General features: G+C 42.1%; 1 protein-coding gene across 1 annotated transcript in view; it reads left to right on the plus strand.

Moving 5' to 3' along the window:
- Nucleotides 1–26,001, plus strand: part of LOC121862666 — a 104,318-nt gene that overhangs the window by 52,716 nt on the left and 25,601 nt on the right. Inside the window, exons 29-38 of the mRNA XM_042360985.1 lie at nucleotides 2,707–2,856; nucleotides 3,311–3,463; nucleotides 12,362–12,452; nucleotides 13,018–13,141; nucleotides 13,585–13,706; nucleotides 14,891–15,049; nucleotides 20,529–20,656; nucleotides 21,558–21,678; nucleotides 22,838–22,964; nucleotides 25,571–25,791. Of these exons, the coding sequence (XP_042216919.1) occupies nucleotides 2,707–2,856; nucleotides 3,311–3,463; nucleotides 12,362–12,452; nucleotides 13,018–13,141; nucleotides 13,585–13,706; nucleotides 14,891–15,049; nucleotides 20,529–20,656; nucleotides 21,558–21,678; nucleotides 22,838–22,964; nucleotides 25,571–25,791 (1,396 nt within the window). The remainder of the gene's footprint in view (nucleotides 1–2,706; nucleotides 2,857–3,310; nucleotides 3,464–12,361; nucleotides 12,453–13,017; nucleotides 13,142–13,584; nucleotides 13,707–14,890; nucleotides 15,050–20,528; nucleotides 20,657–21,557; nucleotides 21,679–22,837; nucleotides 22,965–25,570; nucleotides 25,792–26,001) is intronic.

Consider the following 26,001-nt stretch of genomic DNA (forward strand, 5'->3'; position numbering starts at 1 on the left):
CAAGGATCATATATGACAAGTTACATAGATAAATAGATACAGACAAATCATGTAATACAAGTTCTCATAATGGAAAATCAATCTTACTACAAGAAAAACAACCTTGTGTTTCCTTTATTTCCCTGATATCTCTCTCTCTGTCTCTCTCTTTCTGTGTGTGTGGAAGATGATGGTACTCTGGTATAGATGGTGTGGTGTGGTGTGGTGTGGTACAGATGGTGTGGTTTGGTGCAAATGGTGTGGTTTGGTATAGATGCTGTGATCTTGTATACATGGTGTGGTCTTGTATTCATAGTGTGGTCTGGTACAGATGGTGTGGTCTAGTCAGTAGTGTAGTGCTAACTAAAGAAGTGAGGGAATGCATTTTCAAAGTGTTGTTCAGAAGTGGGTGGGAAAATGGTAAGCACAGGGAGCCCATACAGCTGGGGTCCTGGGGACACTGTAAGCCCCGAGGAAATGTTTTTGATACAGTACAGTATTTTGAGGCCATATGCACTGGATATTAGGATATAATATATTCCAATATTGAGGAGGCAATATTTCCAGTGTCATTACATTAGATATACTTTGTATAACATCCAGTACGATCAATAAAAATAGCTAACAACTGGAATGATTAACTAAAAACAGTTAACTGATACACCATGGTGACTGTTTCACCAGATGTATGCTATTCAGTAGGCTAACACCTCTTACACTACACACATGGGTGGAGTAGGCAACAAAACAGTGGGTTTGTATCGTAATTAGATGGTGAATGTTTAGATCAGAGGTTTGTTCCCAGCCATTTTCAACTTGTTTACCAACTGACATTTTTGTGGGCAACAAATCATATACAGGCACTGTACGTACATAATCATACCCATAATAATGTAAATAATGGTGATGTGTAGTATATCATGATTCCAGTCTCAAAAAAATACAATTTATTAAATACAATTTAAAAATAGTTTATTTAGGCTCACCTTGAACTTTTGTATTCCTGGAGAAGTTATTAACAGAATTTCCAAACTGGGTCCACAGGGAGCTCCTTGGACTTGGCTTCTCTTGTTTGTGCATCAGTTACTGAACATTGACACCTAGGCCACTTGTGTACATTGTCGTCTGGATTCTAGGCTTGAATCGGAGAACCGGCTTTTTTTTTATAATTAAATAATGTGACATTGCCGCAAAATCACAATGCCCCAGAGATTATAGGTACGCATTACCTCAGTTGAAACTAATAGAAAAGAAACCGAGAAACATTAAATACTTAATTCTCATATTTCTTCTAGGGGTTGGAATTAAAATTTCATGATGTTAGAGATTTGTAAGTTTGGGTTGTACTGTATTTTGAATACTGTACAGTAGTTTGGGAGGGCCATTCTCACACTTTCCCACAGCACTACACCTCTGGTTCAGACCATAGATGGTGTGGTTCAGTATACATGGTGTGGTTCGGTATAGATGGTGTGGTCAGGTATAGATGGTGTGGTCAGGTATAGGTGGTGTGGTCACGTATAGGTGGTGTGGTCAGGTATAGGTGGTGTGGTCAGGTATAGATGGTGTGGTCAGGTATAGGTGGTGTGGTCAGGTATAGGTGGTGTGGTCAGGTACAGATGGATGGTGTGGTCAGATACAGATGGTGTGGTCAGGTACGGGTGGTGTGGTCAGATACAGATGGTGTGGTCTGGTACCGATGGTGTGGTATGGATAGTGTGGTCATGTACAGATGGTGTGGTCAGGTACAGATGGTGTGGTCAGGTACAGATAGTATGGTCTGGTATAGGTGGTGTGGTCAGGTACAGATGGTGTGGTCAGGTACAGATAGTGTGGTCTGGTATAGATGGTGTGGTCAAGGACAGATGGTGTGGTCAGGGACAGATGGTGTGGTCAGGTACAGATAGTGTGGTCTGGTATAGATGGTGTGGTCAAGGACAGATGGTGTGGTCAGGTACAGATGGTGTGGTCTGGTGTAGACATGACAGTGGTGTAAGAGAGAGGTACAGCATTAATAGTCAAGGAAATTTATCAAGAAGTTGACAGTAAATATCACATTGCAGTACTGTACAGGTGTGGGGGAACAGAAGATCTTCAAATGATATTGTTTAATACCTCAACGAGAGTGATCACTGGAGAAAGTTTTGATTAATCTGCTCAAAGAACATTGTTTTGTGAGAGGATAGTTCAGTTAAGGTGTTTGTATATTGAAGATCAGTGACTTTCTTCAGCACTTTTATTAATATGCATACACAATTTATCACCATTGTACAGCATCTCTTAATCATTTTCTTGTGTATTAAGTAAACTAACTATGTATTCTGTGCATATCATCCTTTTGTCAGTGTAGGAGACCAAACCTTAATTTTATATACATAGTTTTACTTCACAATATGTACACAAGTTAATACGATAAATACAGTACAGTACAGTACAATTATTTCTCAGAATAAAGTTACAGGGAAGTGCATGTGCAGAGTCCATTATATTCACTGAGTCTCTGGTATGTTATAGGCATATTAATTTCACCAGTAAAATATTGTTAAAAAAATAATGTACCGTACAGGGTATTTGCAGTTCATGTACAGGGTATGTATAATGTACTACAGGTACATAATTATTGAATGGTAGAGCTGATAGAATTTACTGAAGTATGCTGTATATGATTAAATATTTCTGTACACCAAGATAACACCACAAATAACTACAGATATATTTGTCTCACAGAACCCAGGACTTGCTGTGGTACCTTCAAGATGTTATGACCTGCCTGAGTGATGGGCTTGGCTGGATGTCTGAGGTAATGACAGGAGTGTGGCTAGATGTTGTCTCACATTTGTCGTCTCTTCAGGATCAGTTCATCATTTGGTGGAACAAGTAAGTTATGTAACAAGAACAATATAGATATATTTTTGTTGAACAATGGACAATTCCTGTCGCATCCTTGACATATGCAAGTGATATTTTTTGTACAATTTAAAAATTCAACCCTTTAATACAAGCAAAATGAACTGACAGTATTAAATATCTCACAGCTGGTGGCTGTTTTAGAACTAAGTGTTACCAGTACAGTACTTTGTACAGTATTTAAATTATACTGAAGTTTGTCATATTGTGCATTAAGCTTTTCTGAGTCAGTTTGGTATGTCAGCCATCATGACAGATTTATACAAGACTTTGCTCTAATGGATGACAATAAAGTGACCCTCCTACATATAATGTTTATTGGTGATAAAGACAACATTAATGTTACCTCACATTAATGTTCTTTTTTGCTTCGATTATAATACAGTATAGAAAAATCTTGTAACATAATAATTATTCCTTTTAGCATGACCACATGGTGGGTGGCAACCTTCAATAACATGATGTATCAGACAGTGAGGACCATGAACCTAGCCAGAGGTGCCATCCACGAGTGCTTGCTCATTATTGAGGGAGCCCTGCAGCCGTCCCTCCAGCGCCTCCACCACACTCTTATAAGGTGTGTTACATCACCTTAGTGTATGTACTGTACTGTAATAGAATAATTTAGGGAACTTTTATCTTTCCCCTTCCACTACAGTATTTTACATTTTAGGTTTTCATCTAGTGTTGTGCAGTTCTCTTAATTCTTTTTGTCTGTTCCACTTAAATTTCTGTTAATAATTTCAGGTTTATAAAATCATACCTTATAAAAATTTCATACTGTATTAGTGGCCCATACATAACCAGCATAGTGATGGTGCCTGTACAAGATCAGTACAATAATTGATATGAATATAAAATACTTCTACATTTTTCTTTCATCTTCTCATAGTATTAATGTACAGGTTGAACTTCAATTTAACGGCATTGACGTGACCTGGTCCATGCCTTAAATCCAATCAAAGTATGGGGGAGGGGGGGGGCTGATAAAACCATTGCATCTAGTTACTAAGATTATCATATTTGTCAAAATATTTTACGTTAGAAATGAGTAATGTTTCAGAGATGGTATTGATATTTATATGGAGTAAGTTTTGTGGAATAGAAACTAATAAATGTTAATAATTAATTGTTTTCTCTACATATAATTCAAGTCTGAGTATGTAAATGAACACATAAACACATACTTTCCATGAGACGTAAATCACTCAGGATATTATACTCTACCCTAGTACTGTACATTAAAACCGTAAGTTTTCGTTAATGCAGAGCAAAAGAGTAAAAATTACAATACTCTAATGTGACTTAGAAATAAAGAGAATATAATATAAAACTATAAAATAAAAAAACTGAAGTGCATGGGTGTGTATATGTGTGGGAAGTGAATGTATGCATGAAGGCAGTGAGCACTGAGTTGTAATTGACTCACCAGTCAGCAGTCTACACCCACCCAGCTCCTCCTCCAGATGTGACGTCACAACTTCACAACACTGACACACACACACACACACACACACACACACACACACACACACACACACACACACACACACACACACACACACACACACACACACACACACACACACGCACACACACACACACACACACACACACACACACACACACACACACACACACACACACACACACACACACACACACACACTACTACTATTACTACTTTTTTTTTTTTTTTAATACGTGGCCTCCAGCCTCCCCAATAGCCACACCTTCGCCACCATTTAATTACCTTAATATTAAATATCCTAATACATATGTAACTATCCTATCTGTGTTGAATTAGTTGAGCCGCAGATCTATGCGGCATTCAGTGACTGTTGCCTCATAGTCGATATCTGCAGCAGTTGTCGGAATTGGGGCAGAAGCTCTCGTTCCCCTGAGGCAGAGCAAAGCCGACCGAAGGAGAGAGAAAGACAGTCGACATCTCATCCAGGCTGTAACGAAACTTCTGGGCTGCTGCTTCTGTTCGGAGATCACCTCCGCAAGTCTGGCGTAGAAACATCTTGCACTTGGTCCCATCCCACCAGAGGTTGTGGACACTAGAGGAGTGAAGCTACCTTGATCAACGTTTTGGATTCTCTCCCCATATGCCCTTATCTTGTCGTTCTCGTTCCTCCTATGTGCAGCATCGAGAGCTAGGTTACGGTGTCATGCGGCCATGGGATCAAAAATCCTGATGTCGAAGAAAGCTCGCTGTCTTCGCGTCCAGAATCCTCGAGCACTGACGTCAACACGGGCTTCGTTAGATGTGTTTGAAGTCCTATGTTGGAAGATCTCACCATCCAGTGGAAGGAGGGTTGGTTCTACCATGACATCCCGGCAGATTTCCTTCAACATATTTGCTGTAAGGTCCCTTACTTCGTCATGCCTCATGCATATGAAGCCCCCTTTCTTGCACACCATGGCGTGATCACCATCATAGGAAGAGCCATACACGCATTGGGAGGGTAAACCTTCTACTGGCCGACCGTACCTTAGAGCAATGGCATCTGTAAATTCTTGTTTGTTAAGACTGAAACCATTTGCCCTTATCGGTAACGTAGTTAACCAGTTCGAGGCGCCCACCTCCTGCGCTATAGCTACTTTTTTTTTCAAATTTTCTGGAACCTGCAGCAACAGTTGCTGCAACTTATCATTTTTGCAGTGCTGTCGATCTGTCGTAATGGACCTACGAATCTTGTTTACTTCACTGGTCTCGACCTCCCCTGTTGCGTTCTGGGCTATTATGTGGTCCGTGAGGGCTGCCATGAGCTTAAGTGAATTTTGATGTTCGGTGGCTGCAATCTCCTCTGTATTGGTTAGTCCCATCCCTCCCAGTCTTGATGGAAGTGCAAGAAGTGCTCTTTCTTCTGGGGTTAAGTGAGTGTGTTTCACTAATTTGGGAATGAACTTGACACTGATAGCTTCTTCCAGAGGGTGGAGGAGGGGCCCGATATCAGGGATAGTACGCATCAGGTAGTTCCAACGATGCTTGACTCCATGGGTGAATGCAGCGAAAGCCGCATGTGGCTCTGTGTTAGCAATCTCAGACAGAGCTTGGATTTCACTAACCCACTCATTCACCTTTCCCGCTACGTACTCGGTCTTGAAGTCCGTAGTGCCAATTACTGCGCCTAGATGTCTTTGGCCGTCCTTAGTTATTTTGACCTCACTTCTGCCAAAAACCTCCTTTGCCCATTCATAATGTTCTGGCTTCACTATGAGGAAGGACTTGCTGGCGTCTGGGTGGTACTCTATTTGTGGACCTCGCGATGTTACCAAGTCCTACCACTTTTTGATGCCCTCCACTTTTCCTGCTCCTGTAAAGACGTCAGCATACGCCACTTGTTTGACCCCAGTTGTTTCAAATTTTATTTCTTGTTGGAGCACTGATAGGCCTATTGCATACATTGCCATTGCAACAGGGTCCCCCTGTGTTGTTCCCTCGGTTGACTGTAAGACGGTATCACCTCTTAGGGCCTTGTTGTTTACTATATAGAGGTCTGATGGATTCCTATAGGAGTTTTCAACGTACATTGCAAAGCTTGGACACTTGATCTTGATGTTGTGCAGTGCGGCCTTGCGGTTAAGTGTGTTGAATGCGTTTGAAGCGTCGACCAGGAGAACGGCCTCACAATCACATTGCTCAAATATCGTTCTCATGGTGTGAATGGCAGCTTCCCCTCCAGCTTGTTGGCCGGCACAAACTTGCAGGTTCCCTGCTGCTGCCCTGACATCGTCCTTTACCACCTCCATTATGCATTTTCCGATGATTCGCCTCAGCACTTCTCCCACTCCTATTGGCCTACATCCTGGATTCTTATCCAGGGGAATGAGGCGGCAGGCCGTCAGAGCATGAAGGTGATGGCAGCATGAGGATGCCAGCTTTCTTGCAAGGACGGCAATGGCCGTGCAGAGATCACTTGCTGCGGGGCCAAACTTGTTAGTGCTGAGGATGTCTCTCCATCCGTTTGCATCTAGACCTGAAGGGCCGGCACCTCCCTGAGTCTTCAGTGCCTTTTTCCACACCATCCCTCCTGTTATTTTCTCGAACAGGACAGCATTTGGTGGGGTATAGGCACCCTGAAACCTGATGCCTTCGTCATCACTTGCAGAGGGATGTTTTTCTTTCAGTTGTTTTAATGTCTCTCTGTTTATTGGCAGGACCCCACCGGTGGATTCCTCTGTGAGAGATCTTACCGCCAAAGACACTTTTCCCACACGCATTTTGTTTCCAAACTTCCTTGCAGCATCATCAGTGTTTTGCTACTACTACTACTACTTTCCTGTCACTCGGAATCGAGTATGACAATCATCCAGTTATGATACAATGATATGAGTTATTACAGATGTCACCTAAGTTAGTGAGTTTTGTGGTGACTAAAGAGGCCGATACAGGACCCGCAGCGTCGTCCACATTCATTGTACATGTGGAAGGCTCCATCTACTGTGGGAGGGGCGGTGGCAGCGTCTTTCCGACGTTGGCGCTTGTCTGCCTCGTTTTGAAATCGGGCTAACTCGAAAGTATTGACACCTTCTCGTGTGGTGCTTCTCCAAGCATTACAATGTGGAGTAATCGACTCCCAGGTGAGGGGGTCGATTTGGCACCTTTTCAGGTTTGTCTTAAGACTATCCTTATACCTTTTTAATTGCCCGCCGGCATTACGTTTACTATTCTTTACGCTCATGGGTAACATGGCCAGTCCACCGTAGTTGTTCATGGATAATAGTAGCCTCAGTGCTCCTACAGTTGGTGTCAAAAAGAATACTGGCATTTGTTCTCTTGTCTTCCCAGCGAACTCGGAGGATGGAACGTAGACTACATTGGTGGAAGTTTTCAAGTGCCTTGAGGTGCCTCCTGTATGTGACCCATGTCTCACTGCCATATAGTAGGGTGGGCAGGACCACTGCTCGATATACGTGCAACTTTATGGATAATTTCAGCTCCCTACAACTGAAGACACGATTTCGGAGTCCGCCCAAAGCTTGAGATGCACATCTGAATCTGATGATAAATCTTTTCATCGATGTTTGCGGTGGTGGACAGGTGGGAGCCAAGATACCGTTAGTGGGTAACATTAGAGCGGGTAGCACCATTAAGCTGGATGGATGGTGGAGATGTGTCTGAACCAGGGGCAGACTGAAAGAGAATCTGAGTCTTATGTACATTCACCTCAAGGCCGAAGTGTGCATACGCATCTGCATAGGTGTTCAGGATCTCCTGTAGGTCGCGTTCAATGTGAGCAACAAGGGTGAGATCGTCTACATACTAAAGCTCAGTAATGGAAGCTGCTGACACCTTTGTTCTTACCTGGAGTCGTCTTATGTTGAAAAGACCCTTCATCCGGTACTCTATGTCCACCCCCTGGCTAAATTGGCACTGGCACGAGTAAGGAAGGCAGCCAAGAAGATGGAAAAGAGAGTTGGTGCCAGTACACACCCTTTTTTAACTCCTGTTTGAATGGGGAAGAACTCAGACTGGGTGCCGTTGTGCAGGACACTGCCGTTCATGCCATCGTGGAATTGCCTCACAATGGCGATAAATTTTGGTGGGCAGCCAAAATGGCTGAGGGTCCACCAGAGGGCTTCCCTGTTGACCTAGTCAAAGGCCTTGGTTGGTCAATGAAAGCCATGTACAGGTCACAACTCTGTTCTCTGCACTTTTCTTGTATCTGGCAGGCAGCAAAGATCATGTCAGTGGTGCCACATGATGGTCTAAAACCACATTGAGATTTTGGGAGGAAGTTTTCCGCCTCAGGAAGAAGTTTGTTTCGGAGGACTCAGGCGATAATTTTGCCAGCTAAGGAGAGCAGCGAGATCCCGTGGTAGTTGCCACAGTCTGACCGGTCTCCCTTGTTCTTATGAATATTGACCATGGAGGCGTCTTTAAGAGCTTGGGGGATTTCCTCCTTTTCCCATATATTCTCCAAGAGAAAGTGGAGATAGCTGGTAAGCAGAGGTCCTTCTGCTTTATACACCTCAGCTGGGATTCCATCAGGCCCTGAGGCTTTGTTATTTTTCAACTGTTTGATGGCAGTAGCTACCTCGTCCAGGGATGGAGGATAGCTGAGGTGGGTCAGCTCTGGATGCTGAGGGACCTGCTGGGTAGTCAGGACATCCACATGGGTGCTTCGGTTGAACAATGAATGGTAGTGCTCTTTCCAGCGCTGAAGGAGGCCTTCGTTGTCTTTAATTATGTGGTTACTGTCAGATAAGCAAAAGAGCGGCTGCACCACGAGTGACTGGCCCATAAAATGTTTTAATGGAAATGAAAAATTTGTGCATCTTGTCCTGATCTGCACGTTGTTGTGCTTCGCATACTTTATTTTTAAGCCAGTCGTTCTTTAGATTGCAAAGTTCGCGTTGGGCTGCCGCTTTTTTCTTGTGGAAGATATCAGCTTTGGTCCGAGACTAAGGGTTGTTCTGCCAGTCAGTAAAAGCAGCACGTTTATCATAGATGAGTACTTTGATCACCGGGTCATTTTCACCAAACCAGTCCTGATGTATTCTTTTGGTCTGGCCGAGAGTCTCTCTGCAGGTATTTGTCATAACAGTATTAAGATTATCCCATTCGGCACTGGAATTCACCTTGTTTGCTGTTGGGTTGTTTATAAACCCATGTTCGAGCTACTCTCTGAAAGCATGTGCTACCGCTGGATCCTCCAGACACTTGGTATTAAACCCTCTTCAGGAGACTTGCTGCCTTCGCCGTTTTGGGGCAACGTGAAGTGAGAGCTTGGCTCTGACAAGTCGATGATCAGTATCACAGTGGTCTGAACCACGCATGGCACGAGTGATGAGGACATCTCGGCGATTTCTTTCTCTGACAATGATGTAGTCAATGAGATGCCAGTGTTTGGATCGTGGGTGTTGCCACGAACCCTTGAACTTGTCTGTCTGCCTAAACAAGGTATTGGTGATAGTGAGGTTGTGTGCAGCACACTTGCTGAGGAGGAGTAGGCCGTTGGGGTTACACTTACCTAGTCCATTTCTCCCTATGGTTCCCTGCCAAATGTTAGCATCTCTGCCAACTCTGGCATTGAAGTCGCCAAGGAGCACAACCTTGTCTTCTTTGGGGATAGAGGTTAGCACTCTGTCAAGGTTGGCATAAAAGGCCTCCTTGATATCATCCTCTGCATTCAGTGTTGGGGCGTATGCACTGATGAAGAAGGCATGACGTGAGTGATTCAGTGGGACTCGAAGCGTCATGAGGCGCTCGTTGATCCCAATAGGCATTTCAGTTAGCCTGTGTAGGATGCACTGGCGGATGGCAAAGCCAACTCCATTAATGCGGCTTCTCTCCACATCAGGCTTACCCTTCCAGAAGAATGTGTAACCAGACCCCCGTTCTGTGAGTTGGCCCTCATCTGCGAGCCAGGACTCACTGATGGCTGCTATGTCGATGTTATACCTAACCAGCTCTCTTGCCACAAGGGCAGTTTTTCTTTCAGGACGCTCATTTGTACCAGTATCCAGAAGGGTCCTGACATTCCATGCAGTGACCATAAGAGGTTGTATGGTTTGTTTTTGTTTGGATCTGTGATTTTGATTGTGTTTTCAACCACATAAGGATGACCTTATTGGGTGAGCCTACCCAGTCACGTTGTTTTTTTAGGCAGGCCATGTTTAGGGCACCTTTTCTAGCCCCTTCCCCGTGTGGGGTGAGCAGAGTGACTCCTCGTAAGGGCTGCTCAGTCACACAGACAGGACCAGATTGCACTGCTGCCTAGATCCCAGTGCATAAACGACCATCTTATCTGTGCCGCCGATGTGCAGAGTTGTGACTAGAGACTCCCGGCAGTCATCTCTGCCTGTCCCCGTCACCACTCGTCCATCGCCATAGGACTTTTGCGGGGCAGAAGGGGTTTTGGTGGTGATGAGAGGCATGATGAGCTGGGTGATGGCTGAGTGTGAGTAGATTTATGTGGTGAGGCAGGAGCGCAGGCTGTAACCACACATCTTGGCTCTTCCTTTTCCTGATCCAGTGGTGCAAGTGTTGCAATGACTAGGGAGAGGGAGAGTTGCAATGGACTGCCGATAGCCCAGTTTTTGGGGTTTCGCCTTGGTAGCCTGTCCATCAGGCATTGCCTTCATCCACTGGTGGGGTTTCCATGGTGGTCACCTCTTCCACCTCTTCTGCCTACACCGCCGTTGAGGTCTTGTTGAATCTCTGTAAGCGTGTCTGCCTGATGCGGGGCCCCATCGCAGATTTTTTGTTTGGGGTTTACTCCCGTATCCTTATAACTACCAAGTTTAATCCACAAGGCAGCGGGACGGTGGTTGGTAGGCACCCGGACGTGTCCACATGCCAGTGACCCTATGTGCTGTCCCTCTGGGGCCCACTGCTACTCCAAGAGCCCCTGGTGATCTAGCCTGGGCCCATGAGGCACGCAGTTACCATGTATTGCCACAAGGAGGCACAGCAGGAGTCTTGATGGCGAGGAGGCTGTCTACTGGCAGGGGAAGACTTATGCAAGTTGCTTCCCTGTTCACCACGAGTGCTAGCCAGCGGCGGCAGCTGAAAGCGAGAGGGAGCAAGCAGTGATTGCACCTTAACACTAACATAATGCTGCCACACTAGATGCATTTCACCACCCGTGTAATGTGTGCACACACACACGTCTTGGAGTCAACTGGTGACTGCCCAGCTGATCGATGTCATGTGATGACTCAATTTGGCTACGTTTAGACAACTGATCAGTGAATAAACCAGGGCATATGGAGATGCATTATACGCTACAATAATATTTATTAAGTTCTAATAAATACGCTTCATTATTATTAACTTATCTAGTGCCCAAGACAGATCCTGTGGTAAGCGGGTATGGGAACTAGTTGAAATTACGGGTGGGCCTCTCCCCCCAATAAATAAATAAATAAATAAAATACATTCCACGATTTATACATTTTGCCGTGAAATGCTAGCTGCCGGTAAATCCAGTGCTCTTATATCGAGGTTGAACCTGTACTGCCTAGACCAGTGGTTCCCCATGACGCCCCCTTTCGCTTTTTGCGAAGTCCTCACGCTCCCCCCCTCTCCCCTGCATGTACAAGACGCGTAAGTAGAGAGAGATGAAATGATAGAAAACGGATAAGGGTGACTGCTATACTTTGGTTTTGCACGGATGTGTGGAAGATTCAAACGGAGAGAGAGTTACTCCTGAAAGTGTTTCTTCATTATATTCTTTTTGAGCAAAAAATAGCAAATTTTGGCAGATGGCTCACGCCTCCCTTGTACCCACCTCACGCCCCCTCATGACAGATGGAAATTTTTTAAGTTTAATGAAGGTGTAGCTACGTTTCTTATAGAAGAACCTTATTGGTGTGTGCCATATACTCCAGCATCACTCTTCAAAGAAATTGTGACACATCACTAGCACTAATAAGTACTATATAGAACAGTAACTTTGTCTTTTTGAGTTTTATTACTGTGTTATAACGAGAATTATATGTAAAAATCATCAATTTTCAGATATGGACAAGAGCTAGAGGCTGTCCTTAGAGGTCAGTGCTGGTACAAGGCCCGGCAGATGGTTGATGAGATGAGAGCAGCAGTGCTAGAGGTGAGACACTTGACTTGTGGTGACTGTGGTGGAGGACAGTGATGGTGATGGTGGTGTTAGACAGTGATAAGTGATGGTGGTGATGAATAGTGATAAGTGATGGTTATGGTGGTGTTGGACAGTGATGAGTGTTGGTGATGGTGGTGTTGGACATTGTTGGTGATGGTGGTGTTGGACAGTGTTGGTGATGGTGGTGTTGGACAGTGATGGTGATGGTGGACAGTGTTGGTGATGGTGGTGTTGGACAGTGATGGTGATGGTGGACAGTGTTGGTGGCTTCTGGTGTTAGTGGACAGTGGTAAGTGTCGTTGACATAGGGTCGTTCTTTTCATAAACATAGAGTACAACAGCATTGTATAGTAAGACTCAACACAAGGGAAGTCCAGCATCACAAAAGAAATACACTTTGCTAATTTTTACCTCAATACATTCCCTCAAGCTAATATATGACTCTTGTATTGTATAAGCTAACAATGAAGGTTGTTCTTCTGTGTGTCCTTAACTAGATTTCTTATATAAATAGTGAATGATAACTTGTTGCCATTATGTGTATCAATTATTGCAGGACGCCAGTGATGTTGCAGCCATTATGTGGGAATTCTTGCAACCAATGGAATATTACAGCAGATTATTGCAAGTCGTAGATAAAGTCAAGATTTGGGTGACAGATGCCTCTACTATCGTTGAAGGTAACCACTACTGTATAGGTTGTTTTACGTTCAAGATGATACTTGCAGAGGAGTACCAGCAAAATGCATCTTCATTCCTCGTATTGAATTTAAGATACATTAATTTAATCATAATAATGTTTTACTTTGATCAGAGTTTTGGAATTAATTGAGCACATTGAAAGTTTATTTATTTCAGGTATTATTCAAAACAGTGATAATAATAAAATTCGTTTAGAGTAAAGCACTGCATCTATACAGAAACAGAATACAGTACCGGCATCCTTAGCTATTCAAATGGGTTTGGTTCCTTGAAAACCATTTGGATAATGACTTTTTAGAGAGTGAATGACATAATACAGTAAATGGGAAAAATAGGGTGTGGTTCCCTAATGATAAGAACAAAAGTGAAGTGTTGTTACTGTACTTAGAACATTTATTAATTCATTTGTTGTCGCTCTTAGATGGATTTCACGGCCTACAAGCAACTGTACAAGAGTCTCCCATGTTTCAGTTTCTCCATGAAGCACAGCAACAGATCCAAAGTTTTCTGTCTGAAGTATCATTTGTTGCACTGTATGATTTGGTGAGTCTCTCTGGCATATATTGCTTCCCTAAACATTGACCATCACCAGTTTAAGTTGCTGTAGAGATGTTGGTCATCACCAGTGGAAAAACAAAATATTTAGATAATAACAACTGTTCCGTTCAAGTTTTAAACCACCCTCTCCTACTGTTTACCACAATTACATCTCTAATCATTCATCAGTAAGGTATCACAAAGCACTTCACCATTTATTTTACCCGGATACTTTATTAGGCTTAGCATTATTTCAGCATTCTAAATCAAAGAATTTTACAGGATAAAGAATATTATTCCTATATAGTCAGAAGTGCCAACCCAACAGATACATCTGTGTCTGTACTTGCTTAATACGATTTCCATCGGACCCAAGGGTAGTGAAACCTTTTTTGATGGGTGTACGTAAGTCATATTTCGTGACTGTGAGTGTTGGCCATTAAGGAATAGATGTGACACCTTTCTTTGGTGTAGTAAAAGGCAGCTAAGGAAGCTGAAGGCAGTTACAGGTGCATGGATTAGTTGAAGATCATTTATTCTTGAGTATATTGATTACAGTACATATAAAGTTTGAAACACAAATTTCAGGTTTAGAATTGTTGTACTGTACATGAAATTTTTAACCATTCTTGAAATGTGCATTAATCTTGCCGTACAGCATTGACTGGAGTGAACGTGGTCTGCACTCAACCTCACTTCGCCTAACCTAGCTTCACCTCACCTCACCCAACATCACCCAACCTAACCTAATCTAACCTAATATCACCAAATCTAATACTGTATCGCCTATTATCACCCAACCTCACCTCACCCCACGTCACTTAACCTCACCTAATCTAACATCACCCAACCTCACCTCACATCATCAAACCTAACTTAACCTAACATCACCTAACCTTACCTCGCCAAATATCACCCAACCTTACCCATCATAACCTACCGTAACCTCACTTAATCTAGCTTGTACTGTACTCTAGTTTGAGTTTCTGGGGCTTCAACAACTAACCAGAGACTCTTAGAGAGTTTACAGATGTAAAGTGGTCATGTTACAGAGTCACATATCTAAACCTACAAATGCTTGATTAAATTATCAGTACCAAAATACACTAATACATACTGTTAAAGAAAATATTTAACATATAGGACAGTACAATGCAGTGTAATCAACTCTCTTGACCTACTGTTTACAGATGGAGCAAGGAGTGTCAGGTTTGTGGCCGTATGTCTCCACAGCAACTGAGGAAGTTCTCAAACTGTGGGGGGAGAACAGTGAAAGATTCCATAGATTTGCTGGTGAGAACATCTTCTTCAATTACATCAACGTAGTGGCAGGAAATGTTTATGATCGGGTGAGCAGTCCATTTATTTCTCTTTAAGCAAAGTACTGTATATACTACATGGTGTCTCAATAAATTCATTCATACTGCCAAACAGTAATATTGTCCTCACTTGTGGGAGACCTTGCTCATCAACAAGGAGGTCAATACTATTGATATAATACTGTACTGTACTGTACACAACCTCACTATCACCAACACCTTGTTTAGGCAGGCCGACAAGTTCAAGGGTTCTTGGCAACACCCACGGTCCAAACACTGGCATCTCATTGATTACATCATTGTCAGAGAAAGAGATCGCCGAGATTTTCTCATTACCTGAGCCATGCGTAGCTCAGACAACTGCTACACTGATCATCAGCTCGTCAGAGCCAAGTTTTCACTTCACGTCGCCCCAAAACGGTGAAGGCAACAAGCCGCCATAAGAGGCCTTAACACCAAGCGACTAGAGGATCCAGCGGTAACACATGCTTTCAGAGAGCAGCTCGATCATGGGCTTATAAACAACCCGACAACAAACATCCCAAATCCCTGTGCCGAATGGGGTCCCATCAAAGCTGTCAAAAGAAAACACTAGAATTGGTTGTATGAAAGCAACCCGGAAATCGAAGTACAGGTACTTGTCAAAGTAAACGTGCTGCTTTTACTGACTAGCAGAACAACCCTCTGTCTTGGACGAAAGCTGATACCTTCCATGAGAAGAAAGTGGCAGCCCAGCCCAATTTTCGCAAACTATTGAACAAATGGTAGGAAAATATAGCGTGTGTACTGCAAAAATTTGGGAATCAACAAAAAATGTGTGAATTTTTCAGTTCAGCTGAAACAATATACTATATGGCCCAACTACTCATGGCGTGGCTATCCTCCACTCATCTGATGGCAACTCCCTAATTAAAGGCGAAGAAGGCATCCATCAGCGCTGGAAAGAGCACTACTATTCTCTGCTCAACCAAAACACCGATGTGGATGTCCTGACTACCCAGCAGGTCCCTCAGCATCCAGAACTGACCCACCTCAGCTATCCTCCATCCCTGGATGAGGTAGCTACTGCCATCAAACAGATGAAAAATAACAAAGCCTCAGGGCCTGATGGAATCCCAGCCGAGGTGTATAAAGCAGGAGGACCTCTGCTTACCAGCCGTCTCCACTCTCTCCTGGAGAATATATAGGAAAAGGAGGAAATCCCTCAAGCTCTTAAAGATGAGGCGTCATTATAAGAACAATGGAGAGCGGTCAGACTGTGGTAACTACCGTGGGATCTCACTGCTGTCCGTAGCTGGCAAGACTATTGCCCGAGTCCTCCTAAACAGACTTCTTCCTGAGGCGGAAAACTTCCTCCCAGAATCTCACTGAGGATTTAGATCATCACATGGCACCACTGACATGAGAACAGAGAACAGTATCATGACTTGTACTTTTTCTTTTCTTTTTTAAGGGGAATAGCTCACCCGGGCACAAGTCATCGACCCACAATGGGGTCTGGGGGGTGAAAAATAAGAGTAAAAAGAAATTAAAAATAAAAGAGAAAAAGATTATATTAATCTACACCACGAAGATGCCGGAAAACCAGCTTTTTGAAGTGAGACGGATTGTACGAGTATGGAAACACAGAAGAAGGCAGAGCATTCCACAGTTTGGCTGTGTGGAGAAAGAAGGATGTACTATAACGGGTTATTCTAGTGTGACCGACATCCACAGAGAAACCCTGGGCACCGCGGGCAAGACAAGTGTTACTAGCCCACGGCCTTGCCGGCGGTACACAAGATGCCAAATCCACCCAACATTGCCCGTTAAAGTACCTGTAAAAGAGAGAGAGTGAAGCAACATTGTGGCCAAGAGAAAGGGAAGAAAGATTATCAACTAAAGGAGGAGAGTTAATAAGATGAAATGCCTTTGATTCCACCCTATCTAACAGTTGGACAGAAGAAGAGCCTCCCCAGATATGAGAGCAGTACTCCAAGTTAGGATGAATGAATCCCTTATATACTTGAAGCAACTGCTCAGGAGTGAAGTAGTTACAGCATCTGTACAGCATTCCCAGCTTTCGGGAGGCAGCTTTAGCAATGTTGAGGATGTGTGGCTTCCATAACATATTAGAGGAAATAGTGAGGCCAAGCATATCGTTTTGGCTTCCCACCAAAATTCATTTCTATTGTGAGGCAACTCCACGATGGCATGAACAGCAGTGTCCTGCACAATGGCACCCAGTCTGAGTTCTTCCCCATCCAAACTGGGTTTAAACAAGGGTGTGTACTGGCACCAACTCTCTCTTCCATTTTCTTGGCTGCCTTCCTTACTCATGCCAGTGTGAATTCAGCCAGTGGGATGGACATCCAGCACCGGATGAAAGGACTTTTCAACATAAGATGATTCCAGGCAGGAAAAAAGGTGTCGGCCGTTTCCATCACTGAACTTCAGTATGTAGACGACCTCACCTTTGTCGCTCACACTGAACGTGACCTACAGGAGATCCTGAGCACCTACACAGATGCGTATGCACACTTCAGACTTGAGGTGAATGCATGTAATACTCAGGTTCTCTTTCAGCTTGCCCCTGGTTCAGCCACACCTCCACCATCCATCCAGCTTAACAGTACTACCCTCTCTAATGTTACTCACTTTCAGTATCTCTGCTCCCACCTGTCCACCACCGCTGACATTGATGAAGAGATTCAGCATCGGATCATATGTGTATATCGAGCCTTTGGTAGACTCCGTACCCATGTATTCAGCTGTAGAGAGCTGAAATTATCTACAAAGTTGCATGTGTATTGAGCAATGGTCCTCCCCACCCTGCTATATGGCAGCAAAACATGGGTAACATACAGGAAGCACCTCAAGGCACTTGAAAACTTTCACCAACGTAGTCTACATTTCATCCTCCAGGTTTACTGGGATGACAAGAGAACAAATGCCAGTATTCTCGTTGCCACCAACTGTAAGAGCATCAAGGCTACCATTATCCATTAACAACCACGTTGGTCTGGCCATGTTACCCACATGGACGACAGTAGACTGCCAGAGCAGTTACTTTACAGTCACATAACGAATAGTAAACATAACGGTGGCAGTCAATTGAAAAGGTGGAAGGATAGTGTTAAGACAAACCTGAAAAAGTGCCGAATTGACCACCTCACCCGGGAGATGATTACTCCACACCTTAACGCTTGGAGGAGCACCACACGAGAAGGTGTCAATACTTTCGAGTTCGCCCAACTGCAAGTTGAGGCAGACAAAAGCCAGCAATGGAAAGACGCTGCTGCCGCCCCTCCTGCACTAAATGTAGCCCTCCACACGTGCAACATATGTGAACGACCTTGCCGGTCCTGTAATGGCCTCTCGAGTCACTTCAGAGCTCACCAACGAAGGTGACATCCTTAAAAGCTCATATCATTGTATCATAGCTGGGTGATCGTTATACTCGATTGCGAGCGACAGCAAAGTAGTAGTAGTACAAAACAGTTCATTACAGTACAGTACAGTTCAGTAAAGTACAATACAGTACAGTAAAGCATAGTAAATTTCAGTAAAGTACAGTACAGAACAGTTCAATACAGTACAGCACAGTTCATTACAGTATAGTACAGTTCAGTAAAGTACAATACAGCACAGTACATTACAGTACAGCACAGTTCAGTGCAGTACAGCACAGTTCATTACAGTACAGTAGAATACAGTTCAGTAAAGTATAATACAGCACAGTAAATTTCAGTATAGTAAAGTTCAGTGAAGTACAGCACAGTACATTACAGTAGAGTTCATTACAAAAACAGTACAGTTCAGTGCAGTACAACACAGTACAATACAGCACATAACAGTACATTACAGTACAGTACATACAGTACATTGCAGTACAACATAGTTCAGTACAGTACATTACAGTACAGTTCAGTACAGTACAGTACATTACAGTACAGTACATTACAGTACAGTTCAGTACAGTGCAGTACAGTACATTACAATACAGTTTGGCACAGTACAGTACAGTACAATACAGCACATAACAGTACATTACAGTACAGTACATACAGTACATTGCAGTACAACATAGTTCAGTACAGTACATTACAGTACAGTTCAGTACAGTACATTACATTACAGTACAGTTCAGTACAGTACAGTACAGCACAGTACATTACAGTACAGATCGGTACAGTACAGTACAGTACAATACAGCACATAACAGTACATTACAGTACAGTACATACAGTACATTGCAGTACAACATAGTTCAGTACAGTACATTATGGTACAGTACAGTTCAGTACAGTACATTACAGTACAGTTCAGTACAGTACAGCACAGTACATTACAGTATAGTTCGGTACAGTACAGTACAGTACAATACAGTTCGGTACAGCACATCACAATACAGTACAATTCAGTACAGTACAGTACATTACAGTACGGTTCAATACTTCTGTACAGTACAGCACAGTACATACACTACAATACAGTACAGTACATTACTGTACAGTACAGTTCTGTGCAGTACAGTACATACACTACAATACAGTACAGTACACTACATTACAGTACAGTACAGTACAGTACAGTTCAGTTCAGTACAGTTCTTTACATACACTATAATGCAGTACAGTACACTAATTACAGTTCAGTACAGTTCTGTACAGTACAGTACAGTACAGTACATACACTACAGTACAGTACAGTTCAGTACAGTATAGTTCAGTACAGTACATTACAGTTTGGTACAGTTCTGTACAATACAGTACAGTACAGTGCAGTTCAGTACAGTACATACACTGCAATACAGTACAGTTCAGTACAGTATAGTTCAGTACAGTACATTACAGTACAGTACAGTTCAGTACAGTTCTGTACAGTGCAGTACCGTACATGCAGTACAGTTCAGTACAGTACATGCAGTATGGGTCAGTACAGTACAGTACAGTACAGTACAGTACAGTACAGTACAGTACAGTACATACACTACAATACAGTATGTCTTACACACTATGAAAGTACTGTAGAATCTAATGTCCCTGAAACTCGTTATGAACAAGTTTATTGTTGCTGCTGTGTGGTTAAGTGTTTCAGTGTCTGGGGTCTTTAAACACCATTCACTAAGTCATAAACACTAAACGTCAAGAAGCTTTTAAGAATTCTGAAGTAAATTCTTGGGGTCATGTTGTGTAAAGATAACAATAAATTGTTAAGCAGCTGTACAGTAGCTAAATTTTAATATTTACAACGATACAGCAATAATGTGTGTATCTCATAACCATGTCTTGGGTTGACTCCCTGGCCCAAGGCAGCTATGAGAAGGATATTACCTAATGAGACCCTACCAAACATGGAAGGTTTTCTGGGTTCTCTGGTTTCCTCTTGCACAGATACTGAACAATAAATGTTGTAATAAAGTAACAAAGACCAGACCACCCACATGAGTGGTGAGTAAGTTAATGAGTGGTGAAATGATAAATAATTATTAAAGGAAAAATAATGTCATGAGTATATTCACGGTCAGGTGTTGCTGATGTGGCAAAATAGGATGGAAGATCAGCGTCATAACCTGGAAACTCTCGAACGTCAACTCTTAGCTGTAATCGATGCTTTAAAGGATCTACTGAATGAGAACAGCTTTTTCTTTGAAGAGTAAGTCTCTATCTTGTGTACGTTATTATTAGCAGTGAAGATATGTGTGTTTGTGTGCATTTTTTTATGTACAAATGTTTCCATACATGTCTATAATCCCCATTAGTGAGTAAACGGGCAAATGATCTGTGAACCATTAAGATATTGAAGTCACACTAACTTAAGCAAATTTTTTTAAGATAAAACTAACACAAATCTTACATAAAAAGATAAGAATAGAGGAAACTGCAGTGAGCCTATTGGTCCATACTAGGCAGCCCTGTTTACACCAAACTCATATTGCTCATATATCTGTTAATGATGGTATATGGTGATTTTTTTCCATTTATCCACTACACTATTCCCAAATCAGTATTTACCTATCTCACACCTAACTCTAAATTTGTCATATTTAAAACCATAGCTATGAGTTCACCCCCGGTTAGATTGTTTAAGTACAGTACTTTTGTTATGTCCCCTTTGTTCAACCCTGACTTCCATTTATACACCTCAATTATATCGCCTCTCACTTTATGTCTCTTGCGGGACTCTACATCTCCTGAATACTTTTTTGGATACTTTCCGGACAGCACAGAGCACTTCATTAATTATCTCATTGTATGCACAAAAGTAGCTGTTGATATCTCATTGAAATTAAAACAGATATGTTGAATTACTTGAACATGTTTAGAACTGTGTATGAAAGGTTTGGATTCAGTTTCATGTCTAAAACAGGAAACAGATATGCTGTTCTTTTTTCACTATGTAATATACTTGTTATAAATTTAATAACAATAAAATAACATCTCCTAACTTGTATTAATCTTTCAAGCAACATTTTTGTGGCTGAGGTATTGTACAAGTACTATTATCTGGCTAAGTTAAAATAAGAGATTTTGATGTAAATAAATATCTGTTACAGAGACTTTGTGTTTGAACCAGTTGTGAATGGCAAGATCATGTATAACCAACACCTTCCTGTACCTTGGGCAAGTTTCCTTGAAGCTCCCCAATGGTACAGACTTACCAATATGTTCAAGGAGGTGAGTAATTTTGTATGAATCAGTCTTCTTGAGGCCCTGTAAAGATAAGAGCCTACTGATATATTCCATGAAATAAAATTCTACACAATAGACCAAAAATTTTGGAAGCCCCAGTGAGTTAAAGTTTGCTCATCAGGCTCATACACGGTATGTGTTGCTTCTGTCATCTGGAATTATCCAAATTAATGCCTCTGATCTGTCCCTTATATGACCAGATTTGGTCCTTGAATGAGCTACAATATAAAGTTTTAAAGGGATAAATACCATGAAAAGGTATTAGATCAGAGAAGACATCGTTACCTTCTTCATATTGTTTTGAGTAGATGTTCTAAAACTCTCCTAATCTGAGTACAGGTACAGTACAGTATGGGCCTATGGCCAGTGACTACAATATATGCCTATTGTCATTGAGTACAGTATGTGCATATGGCTAACGCTGTCCATCATTATTAATAATTTTAGACTTATAATTTCCATCTTGAACGTAGTCTTTTTTTTTTTTGCAAAGAAAAAGCAGTCCAAACTAATCCCATTTTAAAATTTGTACACAGTCTTGGCTGTATACTCCAGAAATTAAGAACCTGTACATGGCATATACTGTACTTATCAAAGTGTTCCTGAAAATGATTTTGCATTTCTAAGTAATAAATGTAACAAGGTGTTTATTTGAGCAGTTTAAGCGAGGCTTCCCACACTAGCACCATCAAGCAGACTCTGATAATGATGCCCATATTTTTGTACTACAGGTATTACAGTACATGTACTTTAATAGTTAACTCTCTTTGTGTTTTTAACTTTAGGATGTAACATATTATAGTATTGTACAGTATAATAAAAGATATATTGTAAAAAAATTTATTGTTATTCTAATCAGTTTATTGAGGCTCAATAAAAGAATTTCTGACAATTTTATAAAAGAAAAAAACGTGTGTGCAACTAATTTGTACTGTATTTTTATTAAACCAGACAAAATTTAAGATTATAATTGTACAGTATTTTGACTTTTCTCTAAATTAAAAAGGAGATCAAACTTGGCTTAGAATTGTATTAAATGGTAAACCAAACATAAACTCAAGCTTAATAAAGATAGAAACATGGGTAAAAACAAAAAGTGCTGGCATGGGTGAAAGCATTTGCTGTATTATATACATTTTATCAGGAATCTCCTGTGGCTGAGGCACAGAGGATATTGTCTGAAGGAATGGATGACATCACCAGTGGGTGGGAGGCTCTGCATTACCCTGGTGCCTTCACCCCACCCTTCACTGGTACAGCCACCATTATGGGTATGTAATGTTTGTGTTTTTGTGATAATTATCTGCCATACTTGTTAATTGCATAGAATAAACTACATTTCCTTCATAAAGAAGTACCCACTTGCAGGCTGAACAGGTGTTTGAGTTAATATACTGTCATAACACCCATTATAGTTTGGGTCATGCAGCCACTCATTTATTCTGTTCTCTCCAGGTGGTTGTTCTTACCCAACTCCCTCATGTTTATTTTCCCAATATTAGTTCGTAATCTTTGTGACTATACCAGTTCTTCAGTAAGCTCTTAAGTCAGAGTGTAGAAGGGCTGAAAAGGTGCTCCAGAGGCTGGTTCCAAGCGAGGTCAAGTCAAACCCAAAGGCGTTTTACTGCTATGCAAAGTCAAAATTAAAAACATGAGTAGGAGTATTGGACCTGAGACTTGAAGATGGAAGTTACGCAGATTCTGACCAGGACAAAGCTGAGGCATTGAACAGTTTCTTTTCCTCGGTGTTCTTAAAGAGAGGATGTGAACAATCTTCTTGCATTTGAGGACAGATTGTTCGACACAGCACTGACCCACATTGTGTTCACAGAAGAGGTTATAAGAAATAAACTATCAAAGCAAAGAAAAAAAGAAAAAAAAAAGAAAGCTAAAGGTTCATAAGAGTCCCGGCCCTGACATGGTGCACCCCAGAGTGATAAGAGAGTTGTGCAACGAGCTTGCTGAGCCCTCAAGATCCTGTTCTGTAAATGCCTGGATGAACAAAAGGTCCCCAATGATTGGAAAATGGCTTATGTGAGTCCTCTATTCAAGCAGGACAATCGTCACTCCACGAACAACTATAGACCGGTGAGCCTGACCAGCATAGTGTGTAAAGTTCTTGAGAGCATTATAAGAGATGCCATGATGGAACATGTACTATGAAACAACTTGTAAAGGACTGCCAACACGGTCTTATGACAGGGCGCTCCTGCTTACCACAATTGCTCAAGATACTGGTTATTTGGACCCATATTCTGGAACAAGGTGGTAACATCAACAATATATACCTAGATTTTGCCAAGGCTTTCGACAGTGTACCCCATGAAAGGCTGAAAATTAAACTGGAAGGATACGTGATATGGGGAAATGTCCTAGCGTGGATCGGAGACTTTCTCCATGACCGCAAGCAGTGTGTGGTGATTAATGGCACGAAATCATCATGTGTACTCGTCACAGGCGGGGTACCACAGGGCAGTGTATTGGGCCCGCTGTTGTTTGTTTGTTTCATAAATGACATGCCTGACGTTGTACACTCCTCCAAACAAATGTTTGCCGATGACGCCAAGTTATTTCGGGAAATCAAGAACCAAGCGGACTGTGAAGAGCTGCAGAAGAACCTCTGTGGGCTCCAAGAAAGGTCAAAGAAATGGCTGCTGAGATTTAATGTCACGAAGTGTAAGAGGCTGCACCTGGGACGTACCAACGGTAAGGAGGTGTATCATATGTCCCAACGGGATGAAGAAACTGAAGTAATTGAGACTGAATGTGAAAAGGACCGAGGTGTGTATGTTGACGATGAGCTGAAGTTCTTGGGGCATTGCGAGAAGAAGATGAATCAGGCAACTAAATTATTAGGTCTTATAAGAAGGTCGTTTAGATATCTAGACAGTCTTAGATATCTAGACAGTCCATCCCTCATAATGATCTTCAAGAGTGAAGTGCTTCCCAGTCTGGAGTACTGTCACCCCGTCTGGTCCCCGAGATATGCTAGGGACTGTCAGCTGATTGAAAATGTCCACGGGAGGGCCACCAGACTGGTGCCTGCACTACAGCTCCTCAGCTACCCTGAGGGATTAGAGCGCCTGAAATTGCCTAGCTTATACTACAGACGGGCAAGGGGGGCACCTAATTGAGGTGTATAAGCATCTCAAGGGGCACTACTCAGTCGAGTGTCCTTACTTGGAGCTGGCGGACACTCGTCCCACAAGGGGTCACAGCTCAAGATTGAAGAAGTCGCAAGCCCACAAAACTGTGAGGGTAACTTTTTCGGAGTGAGAGTTGTGAACTCTTGGAACAATCTACCAGAGAGTGTTGTGACATCACCGAGTGTTAGCTCTTTCAAGACCAGACTTGAACAACACTGGAGTAGGTTGAATATTACTTATTCCGTAATTATTAGATGTTTTAATTGCCTGTATGTTAGCCTGGCGAGTTATTGCTAGGCTTTAACATACCTAGGGTATAAGCTAGGCATGTATTCTGGATTGAACGAAAAAAGAAATTTTGTAAAGTTCAAACTTTAAAGGAAATTCCTTAGTAATGAGGAAGTTGTATGATGGTGCTGATGGTTTTAGTCATTGTTACAAAATATGGAATGTGATCCCTGAGATTCTTTATTTGTTTTGCTGGGAGAAATAAAAATATTTATTAACACATGAGTTTGACAAGTATGTGAATCCTGATAGTTGTGATTTCTCTATCTTTAATGCATGAATGCATTTTGCATGAAGCATCTGTGTCAGAAGTTTGTGTATAGATGTACTATTAATTTTGATACATACAGTATTATGAATTCATATTCTTATATTCTTTATAATTGATCATCATATTTGACATTGTATTTCAGAAAATATAAAGACTGATTTTCCACTTGTAGGTCAACATGTAACCACTTTCGACCTACGCCACTACCAGTTCCTTGGTCCGTGTTCCTACCTCTTGTTCAGGGACTTTGTTGGAGGAGACTTCACAGTGGTGGGTGTATATGAGTCAGAAGCAGGAGTGGTGAGATTGGAATCAGTGGAGGTACAGAGTCCTGCCACAAATGCTACCCTTCATGTGGATGGTACTGTGGATGTCACTGGTCCTGGTGCTGAGGTAAATCACCTTTTTCAACACATACTGTACAGTACAGTACTTATTATTATGAGACTTTGCTTCTCCTCCACTTGTGGGTATGGTGGCCTCTGGCTAAACAAGGGTTAACTTACTCACTTCTTGTACTGCACATAGTGAACAATATATAGGGACCATAAAAGAAGAAAAAAATCTATTGGAAGTATAACTATAGAAGAAAAACCTTTATCA

This window comes from Homarus americanus, unplaced genomic scaffold (genome assembly GCF_018991925.1).
Source record: "Homarus americanus isolate GMGI-L3 unplaced genomic scaffold, GMGI_Hamer_2.0 scaffold31037, whole genome shotgun sequence".
NCBI lineage: Eukaryota > Metazoa > Arthropoda > Malacostraca > Decapoda > Nephropidae > Homarus > Homarus americanus.